The 21188-nt window shown below is 42.9% G+C and overlaps 1 protein-coding gene across 1 annotated transcript in view; it reads left to right on the forward strand.

Moving 5' to 3' along the window:
• The window catches only part of KrT95D (phosphofurin acidic cluster sorting protein KrT95D), a 368788-nt gene that overhangs the window by 16157 nt on the left and 331443 nt on the right, over positions 1-21188 (forward strand). The window contains exon 2 of the mRNA XM_068225917.1: positions 7149-7236. Coding sequence (XP_068082018.1) covers positions 7149-7236 — 88 coding nt within the window. The remainder of the gene's footprint in view (positions 1-7148; positions 7237-21188) is intronic.

Consider the following 21188-nt stretch of genomic DNA (forward strand, 5'->3'; position numbering starts at 1 on the left):
CTTTACTGCGAGACACCTGCTATACTAGAGGTAGATGGGTTTGTTACTTCCGTTGAGAGATACATAAGTAAATGTCTTGTGCGGGTGAAACATAATACTTTATCTGAACTGTATAAGGAAAATCCTTCATAATTTGCTGTGTTTATAATGTTCCATGTAATGGCAGTTTAAATCTATATATATAAAATAAGAGTTTTGTCTGTACATTGCTCAGAATTTAAAAAGAATGGTATTTCTGTATCGGTCATGTCCACAGTAACATGAAAATGCATTTTTTACTTTTCCGTAATTTCTGTCTGTCTGTCTGTCTGTATGTATGTACACGCATCACGAGAAAACGGCTGAAGAGAATTTAATGAAAATCGGAATGTAAAGTCGGGTGATGAACCGCTACAATCTAGGCTATAAATTATTTTAATCATGCTGAGTGAAATGGTAGTTTAGGGGAAGGCCTGAAATGTAATTCTCAAATAAGTTATTTATGTCATTAGTGGTCGTATAGATAAATCTATATATATCAATCTCACAGCTGCGCGCCCCTAACCACACGGCCAACTCGCCTGGTCGTACCGACTGAAACAGCCTGCCTGTATATTGGCGGGAAGTAGCATGCCATTCCTCTGGTTCATACATTTTCTGATATATCTGGTTTGTAACACATTGATTCATCATAGTATTCGAGCTATTCAATCCCTACTCGGAGGCACTGATTGGAATGAGTAGTGTGCATGTTTAACGGAATAATGACAGAGGAGTGTTCACGGCAGTCTGCGACCTGGTTATTCCAGCTCTGGAACTTCGGACTCTTAGATCGGCACCGTAGTACTGTTCGTTGAAAGTGAGAAAGTTTGCGGTGTTTCATTTGATCGAGTATTTTATATGATAACATTGCTTTCAATCGCTACATTCCTACTGACGTTTTTGTAATGACCTATGTTGGATTAAGTTAGGAAAACCACCAAGTCAGTCTTTCTGAGAATCCCGTAGCGAAGCACGGGTACATCAGCTAGTATGTAACAAATAATTGTACTGTATTGTAATGTGAGGGCTATTGTTGGGTAAGAGATTTGGTAATAGACTATTGATTACAAATGAAATCACTGAGCAAGTTTATTTTGTTGAAAATAAAGCAAACAATGACTCGAGCTTGGAGTTGAAACCACTGCCTGCTCGATCTGCATCCGATGGCTGCTTATACTGCCTGCTCATTCCATACTCAAACGTGTAACACGCCTTACAAACAATCTGCCGCTAGATGGCAGCACCAGACGTACCCATTTACCGCGGGAAGCATACCAGCAAAATTTAAAATCTGAAAGTAAGAGAAAAATTAAAGAATTTTACGTATAAAGTGGTGTTCTAGAGAGTTATAGCTTCAGCACTCTTCGAGAAAGAGGTTTCGACGAACAAGAAAACCTGGAAACTTTGTCTGTATGGTACTTCACTACATTACTAAGTAGAGGTTTCACGACTTTGGCCACCACAGTTTCTGACACAAGTTCCTGGTGCTTATTGTTACTAAAACAATTTAAAAACTTACATTGGCACAAAGAAGGTAGAACATAGTTTTTTTATAGTCTGGAGCAGACTTGCAGATTTCTTGCAGTACGGTAGAGCCGCCTCAACAAATTTCTGAAGCCCCATAATTAGGCCAATAAATCGTTGCTAGGGATAGCTCAGCTATCAATGGGGATGCATTAAATGAGGTAGAAACGTTATTCAAGCACGTGCTGCATTCTGTTTTTTCTTCTATTACACGCACTAAATAACCGCACACTAATCCCTGGTAAGCAGTTTCCGAAGTGACACACACTGACTCAGGGGGCTCACGAAAATCTTCCAGTAAATCAAGTACATACTCAGGGAATAATAATAATAATAATAATAATAATAATAATAATAATAATAATAATAATAATAATAATAATAATAGACGGCCTATTAGGTGACTTGCATATCTGTGAAGATGAAAGCCCTACCGAGGATGATTTCTAATGCTGAAGATGCCACACACACCCAGCCCCCGAGCCAATGGAATTAACCAATTAACTATATAGTCCCTACTTGCGTAAATAATAATAGTAATAAAAAGAGCAGTATATTGACACGATTTTATACTGCTAGCAAAAGACTCGTAATGGAATCTTAATCTGCTTAACCTCCAGGGTTGGCTTTTCCCTCAGCGAAGGATCCCACCTCTACCGCCTCAAGGGCAGTGTCCTGGAACTTCAGACTCTGGGTCGGGGGATGAAACTGGGGAGGATGACCAGTACCTCGCCCAGGCGGCCTCACCTGCTATGCTGAACAGGGGCTTTGCGGGGATGGGAAGATTGGAAGGGATAGACAAGGTAGGGTGAAGGAAGCTCCCGGCATTTGCCTGGAGGAGAAGTGGGAAACCACGGAAAACCATTTCCAGGATGGCTGAGGTGGGAATCGATCCCACCTCTACTCAGTTGACCTCCCGAGGCTGAGTGGACCCTGTGGCAGCACCAGCGTGAATCACAGAACTTTAATTGTACTTCTTGGACCTCTTTGGGAGGAGCTAGTGTGTTTTGTTTCTGTGTGTAATCTCCTTTGTAATAAAAACCTGTATATTTTTGAAGATCTGTTCACATAGTATGGGACGGAATAATAAAGTATAGTTTATAGAAAAAGGATAAAGGGGATATCTGATAACTGCTTAATCGTAGGATATATGACAGACCCCGTTCCAGCCCTCGTGCTACTTTTTAAATTTCGTAGCAGAGTCGGGAATCGAACCCGGGCCTCCGGCGTTACCAGCTAATCACACTAACCACTACACCACAGAGGCGGACAATGGAATCTATGACAGCGTATTATTCTGTTTTGTACCTTCACATTAACAGTACAATGTCCCCAGATATTATATTACTTAGTATGTAATACTTCAAACCTTACGCTTACCATTTTCTGCAATGGTGTTTGAAGAGCTCTTGTTAGACGTCTCTGTGCTTGAATCCCTTCTCTTAATCATCGCTGAAATTAGCGGTTGTTTATAAGCTGGATAATCAGGGAAAGGGCTGGGTACAGATCCTGTTTTTAATTTTCGCGTTTTGCTGGTCACTTTGAAATCGTCATTTACGAAATGTAGACTGCAAACCACGGAATAATCAGAAGGAATCCATTTACTTCCCTTGCTGTTTCCTTCCCTGGATATAATACTTAACCACTTTCGACGCAGTTGTGTACTTGAAGGTATATCATGGAATGAAATATCACGGCATTCTAGTTTCCCTTTCTTTGATTTGCAGAAAGGCACGCAGCAGTACACCATTTTCACTGAAAACAAGTACAGCCTATCCTATTTCCCGCTATTTCATTCCGACAGGTCTGGAGCCGGTTGGTGCTGCCACCTGCTGTGGGTATTTGTAAATGGAGTGTTTCATTTAGTGCCATGTTAAAATGTTGTAATGAGCAGGCAGTATAAGCAGCCATCGGATGCAGATCGAGCAGGCAGTGGTTGAAACTAACACCATTGAAAGTACTGTAACTAAATTTCCCTCGAACCGCTTTGTTAACTGAGTTTAATCATATTTTAACTGGGGCGTGCATGTTTGTAGACGGATGAATGGATATTGAACATTATTTTTGACTAGAGGTGGAAATTGTTGGTATGCATCAAATGGAAACACGATCCGACTTGAGACCGAACCAGTACCATAATTCATACTATGAGTGAGAGCATTGCATGAAGTTCATTATGAAACATGCCATTTGGTAGTTATTGCAGGACATACAGTGGACAGGCACTGCCCTTGATGTTTGTTCGAATTCGCTCATTTTTGAGCAAGAAATAATAATAATAATAATAATAATAATAATAATAATAATAATAATAATAATAATAATAATACATTGACCGACATTCACGCATATACCTTTGTAATACTTCACGCATTGTAAAGCAAACGAAATGTTGTTTATTATAAACTATCAGTTTGTGGTTCATGTTTGTAGGTTACTGTAGTCACGTCCTAGTTCGTGAACCATGGGCAACGGCTGAGTAGCCTAGTAAGTGGTCCTGAGAGTCGGGATACCAGTTGCTATGGAATGGCAGTGGGCATCTCGGACATATTCTGTGCAAGTAGGGTAACATCCTGCTTCATGAATTTACCGAGCTCAGAACATTTTAAACAAGCCTCGGACCTATGGGAGTAATGGAGTCCCACTCCCATTTGACAGGCGAGGGACTCCTTGGAAACAACTTGGCGAACGAAATGGAATTCGATGGGGAGCTATCAATATTAATGGGGCTTATGGAAGAAAGAAGGTAGAACTGACTGAGTCAGCAAAGAGGATGCATCTGGATGTGCTAGGAGTAAGTGATATTCGGGAAGAGATAGGAGATTATAAAGTGTACTTTACGGGTGTTAGAAAGGGAAGGGCAGGGTCTGGGGTAGGGCTCTTTATCAGGAACACCATTGCACGCAACATAGTTTCTGTTAGGCAAGTAAATGAGCTAATGATGTGGGTAGATTTGATAGTTGGAGAAATTAGGACAAGAATTGTGTCCGTGTATTCACCATGTGAGGGTGCAGATGAGGATGAAGTTGACAAGTTTTATGGAGCATTAGGTGACATCGTGGTCAGGGTCAACAGCAAGGATAGAATAGTGCTAATGGGCGATTTCAATGCGAGAATTGGGAATAGAACTGAAGAATACGAAAGGGTGATTGGTAAATGTGGGGAAGATATGGAAGCTAATGGAAATGGGAAGAGTTTGCTGGACTGGGTTTACCTAATACCTAATATATTCTTCAAGCATAAGGCTATTCACCGCTATACATGGGAGGCTGGGGGTACCAGATCCATAATAGACTATATCTTAACAGACTTTGAATTCAGGAAATCTGTTAGGAATGTACGAGTTTTTCGCGGATTCTTCGATGATACTGACCACTATCTGATCTGTAGTGAACTAAGTATCTCTAGGCCTAGGGTAGAGAAAGTGAAATCTGTCTGCAAACGAATAAGGGTAGAAAATTCCAGGACGAGGAAAATAGACAGAAGTACATGGATATGATTGGTGAGGAGTTTCGAACAGTAGACAGTAAGCAGGTTCAGGATATAGAAAGTGAATGGGTGGCATACAGGGATGCTGTAGTATAACAGCACGGAAATGCCTAGGAACAACTGTGTGTAAAGATGGGAAAAGACCGTCTGCACTTCTTTGAGCTACAGTATGTACCTATTCTATCCGTACGGGCTGTTTGCTTTAGTACCTCAACGCACTGCCAGCTGTTTGCTTTAGTACCTCAACGCACTGCCAGCAAATAATAAACTGAAAATGATTTTATTCACTGAACATATATTCAAAAAAGCCTTCAGAAAACATATACCTACTGTATCTGTTTGCAATCATGTTAACAAAACATACAGCTTCTAATAAAGAAAAGCGCGTCCATAATCTTGTATCTTTCCTATTCGTACAAGCAAACTGAACACTTGAAATAAACAAAAAATAAAGGGTTCCTGGAACATGTTAGTATCTAGTGGAATGTCCCCTAGCATTTGTAACTTCCTGACATCGTCGCAGCATAGATGCACTAATTTCTTGCACATGTCGGAGCTGATTTTCTGCCATTCCTGAAGAATCACGCTTTTAAGTTCCTCCTTTGTACGCACACGTTGCCTACGGATATTCCTCTTTAACGTAGCCCAAAGATCTTCGATGGGATTTTAATCCGGAGACTTGGGAGGTGTTCTTAGTTGCTTAGGAATATCCCAGATCAACCATGTCTTATCAATATCAGCAAGAGTGTTTTGGGTCATTATCATGCTGGAACATATAAACAGGTGGAAACCCCATTTTTTTCGGCACACTGCTTAACGTTTACCCTAGGATTGCATTATAGCCCTCCTTGTTCATTATTCCGTCAATGAAATATATTTTACCAACACCTCTGGCTAACATAGAGCCCCAAAACATTACAGACCCAAACCGTATTTTACAGTTGTAGAGTGTGTTTGCCAATTCATTGCCCGTTTCAATTTTTATCCATATTCTGTGGATGCCATCTGACCCGAAAAGATTAATTTTTGTCTCACCATACAAAATAACGTCAGTCAAGAATTCTTTCTCTTTATACACATGCTCCTTAGCGAATGACAGTCTAAGCCGTCTGTTTTTCAACTTACGAATGGCCTTTTTCCAGGGAATTCTTCCATAGTATCTATGCCGATACAGTATCCGACGGATGGTGGAGTTGCTGATCTTCTTTCCAGGTCGTTCCTCCGTGAGTTGCATCAGTACTGGTGTACTTAATTTGGAATCTGACTTTAGCAGCCCAACAAAAAATATTCTTTCCTTTCAGTTAAACACTTTCTCTTGGGTTTCCTTGGAGTGTTCTTGGACCTCTTTTACTGTAGAGTATATTTACATTTATCAACCGCATATTGCACCGAAGAATGTGTTCTATTGACCACTTGTCAAATTTTTCGTAATGAAAATCCTTGAAGTGGCAGTTGATATATAGTATTCTTAAGCTCCGTACTTAACTCTGCACTCCTACCCATGTCCACCACAGATACATTTGGAAGGAGACTAACAAACTTGACTAGTCGTATGCCGTCACTGAGACTTTTCAGTGCATCGCAAGTAAACGGTGAGCATCATCCTGTCCAAGTGTACGAATTCAACTGGTACACCCGTTTGTCGATGCCGGCATATTCATATAAAATCTTCCTGCCTGTATGTAGATAAGTATGGTTTTGACTAACGAATTATCATTGACAAATCATATTTTTACCCGTAATGTACGTTTTATTTCAGTTTTTCAATCGTTACTGTGAATATACGAGACTTAATGAGAAACTGAAGCCTGTACGAATAACAGGGACACATACTGTATTTAAAAGCACCTGCATATTTATGATATTATTATTATTATTATTATTATTATTATTATTATTATTATTATTATTATTAATTTATTGGGAACATGTTGAAAAGCTTTATGTCGTAGTATAATCCAGCTCGACAGAAGATGAGAATGAGAGGTCTTTTGAACAACATACAAAATCAACAAGTTGTTTATTTAATTGAAGTTTATGTGAATCCCTTCTTCTTTCAGTTTACAACATATAGTTCGTTTCGTTGTTGTGCTCATTTCTCTGTTTTGTTCCAGACTATGTTCGCTCACACTCTCCCGGCTCGTGGTGCTGAAGCCCCTAGGTCCAGACCTCGCCTCTATCATCATTGCCGTCAAAATGCAGGTTAGTCTTTGTGTATAATGTAGGCCTACTTTAAGCTGATATTTGAAAGCAACGGTGGTTTGACTGGGTACATTATTTTCCTGAAAGGACTCGCCTCTACTTCCCAGTAGAGCACTTCTTCATTTACTCTACTTTTCAGACGACTTTTAGTCGATCCACCCTTCTTCATAATGATTATCAGATATTTTTTTAAAGCCAACGAATGTCGTGGTGATCAACGTATCCTCGCCTTCATCGCCGGAAGTTAGAATAGTAAAGAAGCATTCCTCCATATCCGTACGGTACATGTATAAGCCTGAAGAGCTACTCTGAGCCTGTGGAGTTGGTTTCCTGGCGGTGAAGGCATTAATTTAAATACAAAGACTACTGTGACTTTCGAGGGAACTGCAGGGATTGATTATTTGTGTGTGGAACAAATCAGTCGTTTCTTCCTGCAACAAGGCGTATTCTGTTGTGAATGTCTCGACCGAGTTCGCAGATATTGTTAGCGAAGGGTATGATGCCTACTAAGCATTCTTCCATAAGATAACTAATTTATATGTTACCGTTCATCATTAGCGAAAATAACTTTCTTCGTGGATCAGTAGTAGAATGTTCGTCTCTTGATCCCAAGTTTGCGGTTTCGATCCCGGCGGAGGTAGTCGAAAATCTTGGCACCTGTGTCATTGCCGTTGGCATGTGAAGCCCAGTTTCTCTTGATGGCACAGTTAAAACAGCCATAGTGTCCATTCCAGTAAAATTCTGCGTTCGTTGCTCGATAGCAACACAATCGGAAAGTCGAAATTGGTAAGCAGGCCGCCTAGATGGCACACTGCAGAAGATCGGTAGCTGAGAGCATACTATTATAATAATAATAATAATTATTATTATTATTGGCTACCTAGCCGAGGCTTTTAGATGTTCTCAGTTCGTCTAGAGAAGCTTTAGTATGTGCATGTACAAATTACTTCACCTAGACCTTCACCCCAACCCGTGCTTTCGCTTTTCAAATAGGCTTCCTATGGCTGATTATCATCTTCGTCTTCAGTTCAAATCCTTGACCCATTCTCCCTGTATTGCCACGCAACTCAAGTTCTCTTCAGTAGCTTTCAGGGTATACAGAAAAATACCACTTGAATTGGAGGATTGTAAACAAGACGTCATTGGTTTTGTGAGTTTCCAGAAGCTATGTGGAGCCTCTCTTTTCTGTCTTGTATCAGAATAGCGTGCGAATTGGGCTTTCGGTTAGGGTCGCGCAGCTGTGAGCTTGCATTCGGTAGATAGTGGGTTCGAATCCCTCTGTCGGCAGCCGTGAAGATGGTTTTCCGTGGTTTACCGTTTTCACACCAGGAAAATGCTGGGGCTATACGTTAATTCATGCCACGACCGCTTCCCACTCCTAGCAGTTTCCTATCCCATCGTCGCCATAAAACCTATTTGTGTCGGTGCGACCTAAAGGAAATTGTAAAAAGAAAAAAAGTTCCTATGAGAAGACTGCGTACCATTGGCCAGTACATCCATGCCAGCGCCGCCAGCGTTCAAATGTGACTGTGCATTTGGTGGAATTAAAACGAATGATTCCGTCCGTAACAAAGGAGTCAATTGAACGCACTGGATTGGAGTGATATTACAGTAGGTGCTGGAGAGATCGGCCAGATACGTGTTGATGAATTCCCTTTGAAAAGAACGTTGCTTTCACTTTGATTGTACAGTAAGCCTTCAATTAATTAATGGAAAGCTTCAGCAGCTGCTAGTAATATAAGAAAATATGAAACATTTCCTTTGTTTACTCACCTATTTTTTAAATTTAATAGCTTTTAACTCATTATATTTACTAATAAGTTGACCAAGTCATTGTTTTAAATCTAAGGGACTTTCGTTTAAGCACTATGTGACAGAAGGAATCATGACCGATGTATGCGTGGAGTTACTTTTTTCTTTCAGGGGTGTCCAAAATTTCATGGCGTGCCTAGTTCTGTACCGTGGCAGGAGTCCTGGCCAATGAGTGCATGCTGATGAAGTTTAGGATTGCCTTCTCTTAGAGATAATTAACCGTTCAACATAAAAGAAATAGATAGGCCCTAATCTTGTAAAATTGAGGTGTACAAATTGTTCAATATTTTCGGCTTCTGGCGTATAGAAATGAAGACGAGACAAAGATTTAGAGAGAGAGAAGCAAAGAAGAAGATAAACCCTAAAATTCTAAAAAGTACATTGAAGTATTTTATACATGCTTTTCAAACGAAGTGGAAGTGTGTGAAATTGTCAATAGCATGAAAACTTACGGTGTAATACGTTTTAAGCGCAGAAGACAATGAGCTGGTAAAGTAAGAGTGTGAGCTTGCATCCGGGTGATAGTGGGTTCGAATCCCACTGTCGGCAGCCCTGAAGATGGTTTTCCGTGGTTTCCCATTTTCACAGCAGGCAAATGCTGGGGCTGTACCTTAATTAAGGCCACGGCCGCTTCCTTCCAACTCCTAGGCCTATCCTATCCTATCCTATCCTATCCTATCCTATCCTATCCTATCCTATCCTATCCTATCGTCGCCATAAGACCTATCTGTGTCGGTGCGACGTAAAGCCACTAGCAAAGAAAAAAGTATTCATATTGACTGATGTAAGTAATCTCAATTTATTATATATTTAGAACTGAAACTCTACTATCCGTTGGTTTATTCAATAAGATATTATCTTAAAATGACTCAACAAAGAAAACCGTTATGGAATCAATTCAAGTAATTTATGACGCCGCGGGAAGAAAGCAAAGTTAATATGTACCTACCTTAAAAGGACTTATCGACAAGATTTTCAGCACTTGATTTTGTTGGAATATTTTTCAGCGATCGAAACATTGTTTAACATGCATTAACTCGTGACTTCTGGTTGTAGAAAAAATATATCTGAAACCATGTTATGTGAAAGTAATTATATTATTAATGGGATAACTGAGGTAATTTGGGATCGCGGTATTTGGGTCCATGAGTGTAAAAGTCATACCATAAGTTTTAAAATATATTTGGGATTCTTGTGTTTAATATTTACTCCTTATTTTTGGGGATATCTTCTTGTTATTATTATTACAAAACAGCCAACACAAGGCAAAATCACAATAAAATAATGCTACAAATAGAGATCACATTACAAACATAGGAAAATATTGATAGAATAAAATACACCATAATAAGATGTCAAGCAAAGTAAAATCTATGAACATCTGAAACAAGTTGCTCAGGACAGAGAATCATGGAGGATGTCCTGCTGATACCTGTCTCAAGACAGATTCAAAGCAGAAGAAAAAGAAGAAGAAGAAATGCAGCTGACTTCTCCGTAGCCGCACTCGTTAATGACCAATGTTGAGCCATGTGTTCCGACCAGTATTAATTACGATCACTTACCACATTTTACGTACTTAATTCATTAGCTGTAGTATCCGTCGTTGACGGGACAGTCAGCCCCTGTGGGTGGGGGCGGTATCCCCCGCCTGTCGTAAGAGGCAACTAATAGGGGCCCCAGGGGGTCTGAACTTTGGAGCGTGGGTTGGCGACTACGGGGCTCTTAGCTGAGTCCTGGCATTGCTTACACTTACTTGTGTCAGGCTCCTTACTTTCATCTGTCCTATTCGACCTCCCTTGGTCAACTCTTCTTTTCCGACCCCGACGGTATTAGGTATCGAGGCCTAGGGAGTCTTTCATTTTCACGGCCTTCGCGTTCCTTTCTTTCTTCGGCCGATATCTTCATTTTTCAAGGGGTCGGATCCCTACCATTTGTTCTCTCTGATTAGTGTTAGGCCTATATAGAGGACGGTTGCCTAGTAGGACTTTTTCTTAAAATAACAATAATAATCACCACCTGACGGGACAATCACAATGTGTATTATCATATTTGTGTCCACCCCTCGTATTGTTCCCTCTGATTTTGAGATGCATTAGTGGGCATGCCTCTACCTGTCAGCGGCTTGTTGTTATTTACTCGCTTCCTTGCTCTTTGTAATCCTTTGGACTTTCATATTCTTGTGCATTATTACCGATCTTGATTTGATCTCTTCAATTCCGTATAAAAGAAAGCCATGTATTGAGTTAATAATCAAAAACTACTAACAGACGTACAAAGCCTTTAAAACGTTGCCGGAACGATCTCCACAGTAACTCTCTTTTCAGTCTATAAAGTTAGTCACCTGCTCTCACACGACTGCCATTGATATTTTCCTTATTTTGGCTGTATCGGAAAAAAGTATAGAACGAAAAATCGCCTTGAGCTATTTTCGTGTAAAACCAACGATAAGCACCCCCGCCCTGCTGAAATGATTTGAATAACTTATATCTAAGATCATAGTCAACCCTATTCTGAACCGAATACCTGGTTTCATTTAAATGTACACATCCGTTTCTTCCCGTGTTGCAGTAACACAACGATTAAACTAAATTCGACATAGGTCATTAGTGTCATTAAATCAGAATAGAAAACCACGGAAAACCATTCTCAGGACAGCCGATAGTGAGGGCGAGTCCTTCTCCGTTTCCCGACTACAGAGGAGTAAAGTCACGGTAGAGTCGTAGCCACCCCTCCTCTACTCGGTTGGTCGGACGGAAAGTCCGACATTTGAGCGGCGAAAGCAGTAACTACGAAGTACGCTGCATTGTCAGTTACCTCAATTTGCGGCATATCATCCTTTCATACAGACAGAATATTTAATCAACTACTGTATGTTGGCCAAATGCAATTCAATAAACTTTTATTTAATTTAATTCCCAGGTTGAACCGTGTTGTAGTTGCCTGTACATCACGCAAAGTTTGCCGACGTTTCGAATACATTGCAGTATTTTTTGTCAAGGTGACTGAAATACCCCTACTCGATTCGAGGTAATCAGTCTCCCAGGCAGCTATTTACACTGCTAGAGTGGCCTTTTTTTTTTTTTTTTTTTTTCTTCGGGGGGGCCCCCGAAGCCCGCTCCCCCCGCGTGACCAACGACTCAATCTACATGGCCTCCGACATGCTATTATTTCTAAGAAGAAGAAAGAGATAGCAGGGAAGAGTGGGAAGTGATACAAGGAGTATCTGCCTGTTTCCATGTCAAACACGCTACCAGGCGATATTGTATTAGGTATATGGTATTGAAGTTTGGTATTGAAGGGTCAGGGAAAAACCACATAGGCAGAAAGAAGAAAGAGCCTACATGTAAAACCTGACATCTTGTGATAGCACATGCAAGGATGTGGGCTGGAAAAAGACCAGAGGTTGTGTTAGTTAGGAACAGGTAACATGCACAAAACATAAACCAATTCCTCGCCATTCCATCGCCTGGGGATCAGTCCGTCTGGGCACTGCTGGGACTAGCGCGGTCCTTGCCGGCTGCGGAGCCATGCGTCAAGTACCACTAGGGCCTGTCGCACGACTCCACCTCCTTGGGGTACCTCGTACCCAGTCTCCGATCCCGGAGAATGAGGCCAAGCCCGCCGAGGCGGGGGCCTCCTGGAATGGGGTGGGTCATGGCGCCGGGCCTCCCTCCTCTCTGCCCGCGCCATGGCCCTGTAGACTGGGCAACTGCGGTGGGAGGCCGGGTGGCCCCCCGCGCAATTGGCGCACACCGGCGCCTCCTTAAGTGTTGCGCAGGCCGTGTAGTGGTGATCACCACCACAGCGGTTGCACTTCACTTGGAGTCCACAGCTAACTTGACGGTGGCCCCACCTCAGACAGCGGAAACACTGCAAGAGCTGCTGAGGGGGACGTTTTACTCTCACCTGACTGCCGCTACCCGCTGAGGTCCTCTCCTGGTTGGCTCCTCGGTTGACTGCTGTCCTGGGAGCAGTCCTGGGTTGCGGCTTGGCGGTCCTCTCCTGGTGAGCCAGCGACGCCTTCTGCTTCCTGGTGCGGCGTCGTCTTCTTCTTCTTCCCGGGGGTTGCTTCTCGGCGGGGGAAGAGGCCTCGTCCTGGTGGCCCTCCTCCCGGCCTGGTGACCCCAGGGTTTCTGATGGCTCCGCTGCGTCGCCGTCTTCTTCCTTCTCCTGGCTGGCGGCGGCGGCGGCGTCGGTCGGTGCTAACGCCTGAGTGCATTCCCTGTCCTGTGGGGCGCACATCGAGGTCTGCAGCTCGACAGACGTGCTGTCAGGCTGGGCCTGGACAGCAGCCTCAGAACGCCAGGGGGCGTCCTCCTCCACAGAAGTCGCACCGTCGCGGCGCCAGGGGGCGTCATGCCCCACCTCCGTGATGGCGTCGCTGGTCGCCGGCTGGGTGGCCAGGACTAGGTCGGTATTAACCGCCCTATTCCTTAGCCTCCTCGGCGTCTCCCTGGTCTCCGTCGCGGCCCTGACTGCGCCGGTGTTCATCCCTGGCACGCCGTCCCTCCCTGGTAGACGGATGACCTGGAACAGAGTAGAAAGCTCCTTCTCTGCGTCGCGCATCCTCTCCTGGTCATGGTGCCGGATAATGAGGCCTCCTGGTAGGAAGCTCTCGACGGCCATGGTTGTCGAGATGATCCTGCCTCCTCGGCGAGGGCGCCGCATTCTGTCCAGGACGAGGCCCCGTTCAGAAGTTACAGGGCGCCCTGGCCTGTAGTACACGAGCAGCGCCTCGTACTCCGGTTCGGTGTGGCCTTCGGAGAAGAGAAAGCCGTCAGGGGGGTCGCACCCGTCCCTGTACGGCTCCGTCTCCACCTCGGTCTCCGGCTCCGGCTCGGGTGCAGGCGGCTCGTTCCTCCGATGCCCAGCAGTAGTCTGCTGCTCGCCACACGTCCGTATTCTTCATCCTGGTACTCCTGAAAGAGAATAAGAATAAGCGAGCACTGAGAAGTGCTCAGCTCAGACAAAAGCCCTTTCGAAGTTGTACTAATAAGTACAGCTGCCTGGTTAGCACTTGAAAGTACTGAGCGCCTGGCAAGGAGAGAGACAACGGAGCGACAGGCACGTACGACCTCTCGCTACGACAGCCAGCTGCTCCTTTAGAGTGGCCCTAACCTTGGCGTTTTATGTCCTAGCCTTTCTGGCTGACGTAAGCCCTGGCTGTCTCGTGAGCATTCTGGAAGGTATGTGTCACAGCCAGGTAGTGGGGGCTTGCCCGCGCTGTTATGTAATGGGGTTTCGGCCCGTGTGTTTATGTTGTGGTCTGTATGTCTTAAACTATGAATGATAAGCGAATTACTGATTTTATATCCTTCTTCTAAATTTATATTGTTCGGATGTTTCTTGATTTCGATAGCCTCGCGGATACTGCAATGTATTCGAGACATCGGCAAACTGTACGTGATGTACAGACAACTAGAACACGGTTCAACCCGGAAATTAAATTAAATAATTCTTCACACCGTGGAAGCTTCACTTCTAAGATACGAAACCTTTACGGGGAGGATATTCTCAAAGCTACTAGGCAGTTCGACAACCTTCGAAAGATAATGAGTAACTACCTGGCTCGACTTACCTTTCTGAAACGCTGCAGGGACAACAGCATTATACCAGCACGTGTGAGACTGAAATATCACACCAAGAACCGACGGACAGACCATATTCTTCACGAAACCAGCACAAAACTCCTCAGAGAACGGATCAGTGACACCAGACAGACTCTGGACCACCTCAACAATAAATTATTTCACCTCCACCTGCAACTTGCCAGCACTTTGTCTCTCAATGACTGGACCACATTAGACAGCATTAACAACACACATCTCAGCGTACACTGGAACTAGCCACTGCCAAGGAAAACAAAAAATTCAACCGCCTCGTACAAAAACAGAAACCGAAACCACCTGTCCCACTGCAGAAGAATGTAATAGTAAACCTCACAGACAAGCCACTCACTGAACCTACTACCTCGGTCTTGAAAAAAGGACTCAACTACGCAGTAGCTCCGAATAGTATACCGGTGGAAGAAATAATTAGCAAAGTTGAAATTGCAATCCGACACCTTCCTACCGAATCTGCAGAGGAGATCAGACAGGATATATCATGTCTACTGAGAACCGCAAAGCCGCCGCCATCCAATTTGACCAAAGAAGAAATTCATGACCTAAAAACACTACGTCAAGATACGCAAACAATTATCCTACCCGCAGATGAAGGCAACGCTACGGTGATAATGACACGCACCGACTACACTCGGAAAATAGAACAATTACTCACCGATTCTATATACAGAAAAGTAAGAAACCCTACCAACCGCATTAAGAACGAACTCCACATACTAGTAAAATATTCCAGTATCCCAGCCGAAATACAGAAGAAGCTGATATCCTCGGACCCGATACCTCCTAAATTGTATGGCCTTCCTAAAATCCATAAAGAAGGCATACCTCTGCGACCTATCGTGAGCGCTATAGGATCTCCGACGCACGATATCGCCCGTTATCTAGCCGGACTACTTCAGCCACATACAGGACACACAGGACACCCTGAAACCTACGTGACCGGGCGAGTTGGCCGTGCGCGTAGAGGCGCGCGGCTGTGAGCTTGCATCCGGGAGATAGTAGGTTCGAATCCCACTATCGGCAGCCCTGAAAATGGTTTTCCGTGGTTTCCCATTTTCACACCAGGCAAATGCTGGGGCTGTACCTTAATTAAGGCCACGGCCGCTTCCTTCCAACTCCTAGGCCTTTCCTATCCCATCGTCGCCATAAGACCTATCTGTGTCGGTGCGACGTAAAGCCCCCTAGCAAAAAAAAAAAAAAAAAACTTAGCAGATATAATGTCCTCATAATTTCTAAATAGTACATAATCAATGCACGAGACTTGGATGAGTTATTGCACAAGTTGTTGGGAGCTTGATGTTAGTGATCAAAAGTCTCGGTACATCATTTTAAAAGAATAGGAGTGAAATAGGTTGCGTAGTGGCCTAATTGTTTGCAACAGTCTTGTTTGTACACGTTCACTACATCGTATTTGCTCAGGAACATTTCTAGTTAGCTAGTGTGTATCTGTGCAGTGCTAGTATGTATAGTTTCGCAGTTAGTGCACCAGGCCGTGTGTTACATAATGGGTAAAAGAACAGAGTTAAATGATGAACTTGAAAATGTAATTGTATCTCTCGGATTGAAAGGGTATTCACTGTGTGAAATTGGATGCAAAGTAAATAAACCGCATTACAAAATACACTATGTGTTGAACGAATTCAGATATAGAGGAACCACAAAGAATTTGCCAAGAAAAGCAAAAGAAAAGATACTGAATAAGCGAGATGAACGTTATATTGTGAAACTAGTAAAACAGAATCCACATTAAGTGCGTCTAAGATTTGCACAATGCTGGAAGGAAATACTAAGAAGAAAATGTCAAGTCAGACAATTCGTATGGTATTGTGGAAATATGATTATCACGGTAGACGACCATGGAAAAGGCCGTTTGTCCCTAAGGAAAATCGACAAGACAGAATTAAATTTTGCAAAGAGTATTAGAAACAAGGATTGTACGTTCTGGAACAAAGTTATTAGGTCAGATGAGACCAAAATATCTCTATACGGCTCGGATGGAAACAGTTATGCATGGAGAAAAGTAAATACAGTCAATACACGTGCAAATACGCTACCTACCGTAAAACATGGAGTGGATCAATTATGATTTGGGGGTACATGTCGTTTTGTGGAGTGGGGAATGTAGAAATCATCAATGGCATCATGGAGAGATGGGGTCATTTAAACATTTTAAAGAACAATGTTAAACAGAGTGCAGTAAAAATGAGGTTGGGGTCTCGCTACATATTTCAGCAATCCAATGACCCCAAGCACACAGCTGATGTTTGCAAGCAGTGGCTGATATGGAACGTACCAACGCAACTGCGAACTCATGCCTAATCAGCTGACTTGAACTCCATTGAACATTTTTGGGTCGATCTAAAAAGAAGGGTTCATGCAAGGAAACATCAAACAGTTAAGAAGTATAGTCAACGAAGAATGGCGTAAAACTGATCGAAAAAAATGTGAGAAACTGGTTCGTTCCATGAAGTGAAGGTGCAAGGCAGTTCTCAAGGCCAGAGGATACTCATCGGATTATTAAATACAAGTTAACAAGTGTTTACGAGTGAACTTTTCATTTCATTCTGTTAGTGTACAAACAGGATTGTTGCACTATGAAACGCCCGGTTTTGGTACATTGCTTGTATTTGTGTTAAATTGTAAGATCACAGATCGGTTTTGTATTATTTATGTTGTTTATTAGTGTATCTATTACGATATGGGCAATAAAATACAACGCAGTAATTGTATACATACGTTGTTTTTTTTTTTTTTTTTTTTTTACCAGTTGCTTTACATTGCACCGACACAGATAGGTCTTGTGGCGACGATGGGACAGGGAAGGGCTAGGAGTGGGAAGGAAGCGGCCGTGGCCTTCATTAAGGTACAGCCCCAGCATTTGCCTGGTGTGAAAATGGGAAACCACGGAAAACCATTTTCAGGGCTGCCGACAGTGGGGTTCGAACCTACTATCTCCCGAATACTGGATACTGGCCACACTTAAGCGACTGCAGCTATGGAGCTCGGTATGCATAAGTTGAACCATTACTTCGTTGCAATAAGTTGGTGTACAAACAAGACTGTTATGCACTGTTTTTTAAACGGAGAGTTCTACGAACAGACAGAAGGGGCCGCGATGGGGTCGCCACTCTCTCCAATAATAGCAAACATGTATATAGAACACTTCGAACAGAAAGCCTTAGCCACATCTAACCTGAAACCGAAATGTTTTCTCCGTTTTGTGGACGACACATTCGTAATCTGGCCTCACGGGAGCAATAACCTACAGCTATTTCTCGACCATCTCAACTCTATTCGCGTAAATATTCAGTTCACCATGGAAATAGAAGTAGACGGAAAACTACCGTTCCTGGATGTCCTAGTAAAACGCAACTCCAATGGGACTCTGAGTCACGCAGTATACAGGAAACCCACTCACACAGACAGGTACCTACACGCCTCGTCTCATCATCACCCATCACAAAAGCAGGCTGTCCTAACATCACTGGTGAACAGGGCCATAGCGATATCGGACGCAGAGCACCTCGAGGAAGAGAAAAAACACCTCACGAAAACCCTAAGGAAAAATGGCTACTCGCTCAATAACATCCGACGAGTCTTTAAAAAATCAGAGGAGAACAAAGAAAAGGCCGCCGTAGGAGAAAACAACGGGAAAGAAGAACTGACTCGCCCTAAAACAGCGATACTGCCATACATTAAAAATACTACAGACAGGATCAGCAAGATACTGGACAAATACGACATAAAAACTATCTATAAACCTCACCGGAAGCTAGCCCATTATCTACCACAATATAATTACAGGCTCCTGGAGTATATCACATTGAATGTAGCTACGGAGCTTGTTATGTTGGTGAAACAAAACGTCTGATCTCCACCCGCCTAAAAGAACATATCCGTCACACCAAGAACCAAAACAGATATTTCAGCGGTAGCCAAGCATTCCTACGAAACAAGGCACGGAATATCATTTGACAAGACCAAGATCCTAGCAGCTATCCCTTGGAATCTGGAGAGGAAAATCCGCGAGGCTATCGAAATCAAGAAACATCCGAACAACATAAATTTAGAAGAAGGATATAAAATCAGTAATTCTTGGATGCCTATCATTCATAGTTTGACATACAGACCACAACATAAACACACGGACCGAAACCCCATTACATAACAGCGCGGGCAAGCCCCCACTACCTGGCTGTGACACATACCTTCCAGAATGCTCACGAGACAGCCAGGGCTTACGTCAGCCAGAAAGGCTAGGATATAAAACGCCAAGGTTAGGGCCACTCTAGCAGTGTAAATTGCTGCCTGGGAGACTGATTACCTCGGATCGAGTAGGGGTATTTCAGTCGCCTTGATAAAGAATACTGCAATGTATTCGAAACGTCGGCAAACTGTACGTGATGTACAGACAACTGCAACACGGTTCAACCCGGAAATTAAATTCAATAATTCTTCACACCGTGGAAGCTTCAATAAACTTTGACCCGGTCCTAAGCTCATGCTAATAATTCCGGCATTTAAGACAGAACACGTCATTGCCGATAAATATGAGATTTCATATTCACTAAACTGACAACAATACATTCCCATGTTAAATAGAGAATCACTCCGAATAATATCACAAAAGCGACTGAGAGCAACCCAACCCGCGTGGCAATAGCTTCCTTAAATGTGGCATCTCCGTTATCATTGCCATAGCAACAGACAATTTTCGAGCAGCGTTAGTCAACTTTTTCTCGCCGGTGGCGCTAAACGCCAGACTTAAACTCTCGTGGGGCCCACCTTAAGTGTGCCACGTACCGGTAATTATCAGAACTTGTAGGAACCAGAGGAATGGATTTACATTTTAAATTTCGGTCTTAAACTGAAGTCGTAGTGGTTTTTTTAACACTTGTTTAACGTCCCACTAATACGTCGAAGGTTTTCGGTGACGGAGGAATGAAAAACGGCTAGGATTAGAAAGGTAGCGGCCGTGGCCTTGATTAAGGCACAGCCCCAGTATTTGCCAGGTATGAAAATAGAACACCACGAAAAACCATCTTCAGGGCTGCCGACGATGGGATTCGAACCCCCTATCTCCCGAATGCAAGCTCACAGCTGCGCGAGTCTAACCGCACGGCCAAGACGTAGTTTTATGATCCTTTCCCGTCCGTTGGCGATCCTAAGGGAAGACCATTAGTGTTCGACTCCCGAGAGCTGCCGCGTTTTTTCAACCACTGTCATTTGCAAACAGAATCGCCGCGATTGCTCAAGATGTTTCTGAGCTGCCGTCTGTCATCAAGGAGAAATTCGAAAATAATTTCTTCTTCATCGCGATGATAAGACATCTTTCCTACTAGCATTTCTTTCCTTTCTTCTTCTTCTTCTTCTTCTTCTTCTTCTTCTTCTTCTTCTTCTTCTTCTTCTCATCATCGTTATCCGAAAACCATGGTACAGTATGAAAAAGACATTCTATGAACTAGATATCCACGTTTATATAGCAATGTATACCTTGAGAAATAGTTTTCGGATAATGATAGGCCTAACGTCCGTAAATACACTAGTGCTATATGTGAATGTAATATTCATCTTGAAAAATAGGAACTTTTCAGTAGTCACAGAATTCCCGATTTAAATGCACGTAACGGTTGTATCCATCATTGTAAGGGAACCAGTTAAACAATATTATTATTATTATTATTATTATTATTATTAAAGTGATTTGCCCAATATCGTAAGCTCCTTGAATAAAGGCGAATTTGGCGTGACGAGAGTCAGAATAAGTAGGGATATATCTCTGTATTGTTGCCGTTTATATGAGGAAAGAATGAATTGCATCGGAAAGCATCCACTTTTCAATATCATACCGCTGTGAGAAGCGTTGTTGCTCGATTCTTCCACCCATCCCCTCATCCCCCGCCCACCACCACCTAGATTGTCGTGCAGTGTAACCATTGCTTGAGTTATTGGACGTTTGTACGTTGTGATACACGGGGACTTAGCACGGCATTATGTGATATTGAGTCTCATAAAATCCATAGCAGCGTGATGCTACCTCTTATGTATTATTTTTATTCTGCTATGCTAATTGCATGTGACGTAACTATATGTTAATGGTATACCTTAAAGTACTGTTGTTATACCAACTATCGATTTCCAACTAACCATATCCGATACGACTAACCAGAACAATACTCAAGCCTTGTAAGCAGTAATCCAATTGTCAGTTTCATCACATGTTTCATCAAGTATTAAAATGTAATGAAAAATAAGATCTAATCATCTGCAATACGTTTTCATTAATAAAAAATAAATACTCTTGTCTATTTTATCTTGCTGTTACTTCTGCAGCTTATCCCAGCTACTTCTGTCCATTTCGTGTGTTTTAATGTGTCTTGCTCTGACATTAGGATCTCCAAGCCACAGGGCTACTCCGTTCAGGCCATCTGTGGAACTACTCGGGAACACTCGTGGCTAGTACTGTATATATCAAGCCTGCCGTTTGTCTCAATAATCGAGAACATTATCCTTCGA

The sequence above is a fragment of the Anabrus simplex genome, chromosome 1 (genome assembly GCF_040414725.1).
Source record: "Anabrus simplex isolate iqAnaSimp1 chromosome 1, ASM4041472v1, whole genome shotgun sequence".
Classification (NCBI taxonomy): Eukaryota; Metazoa; Arthropoda; class Insecta; order Orthoptera; family Tettigoniidae; genus Anabrus; species Anabrus simplex.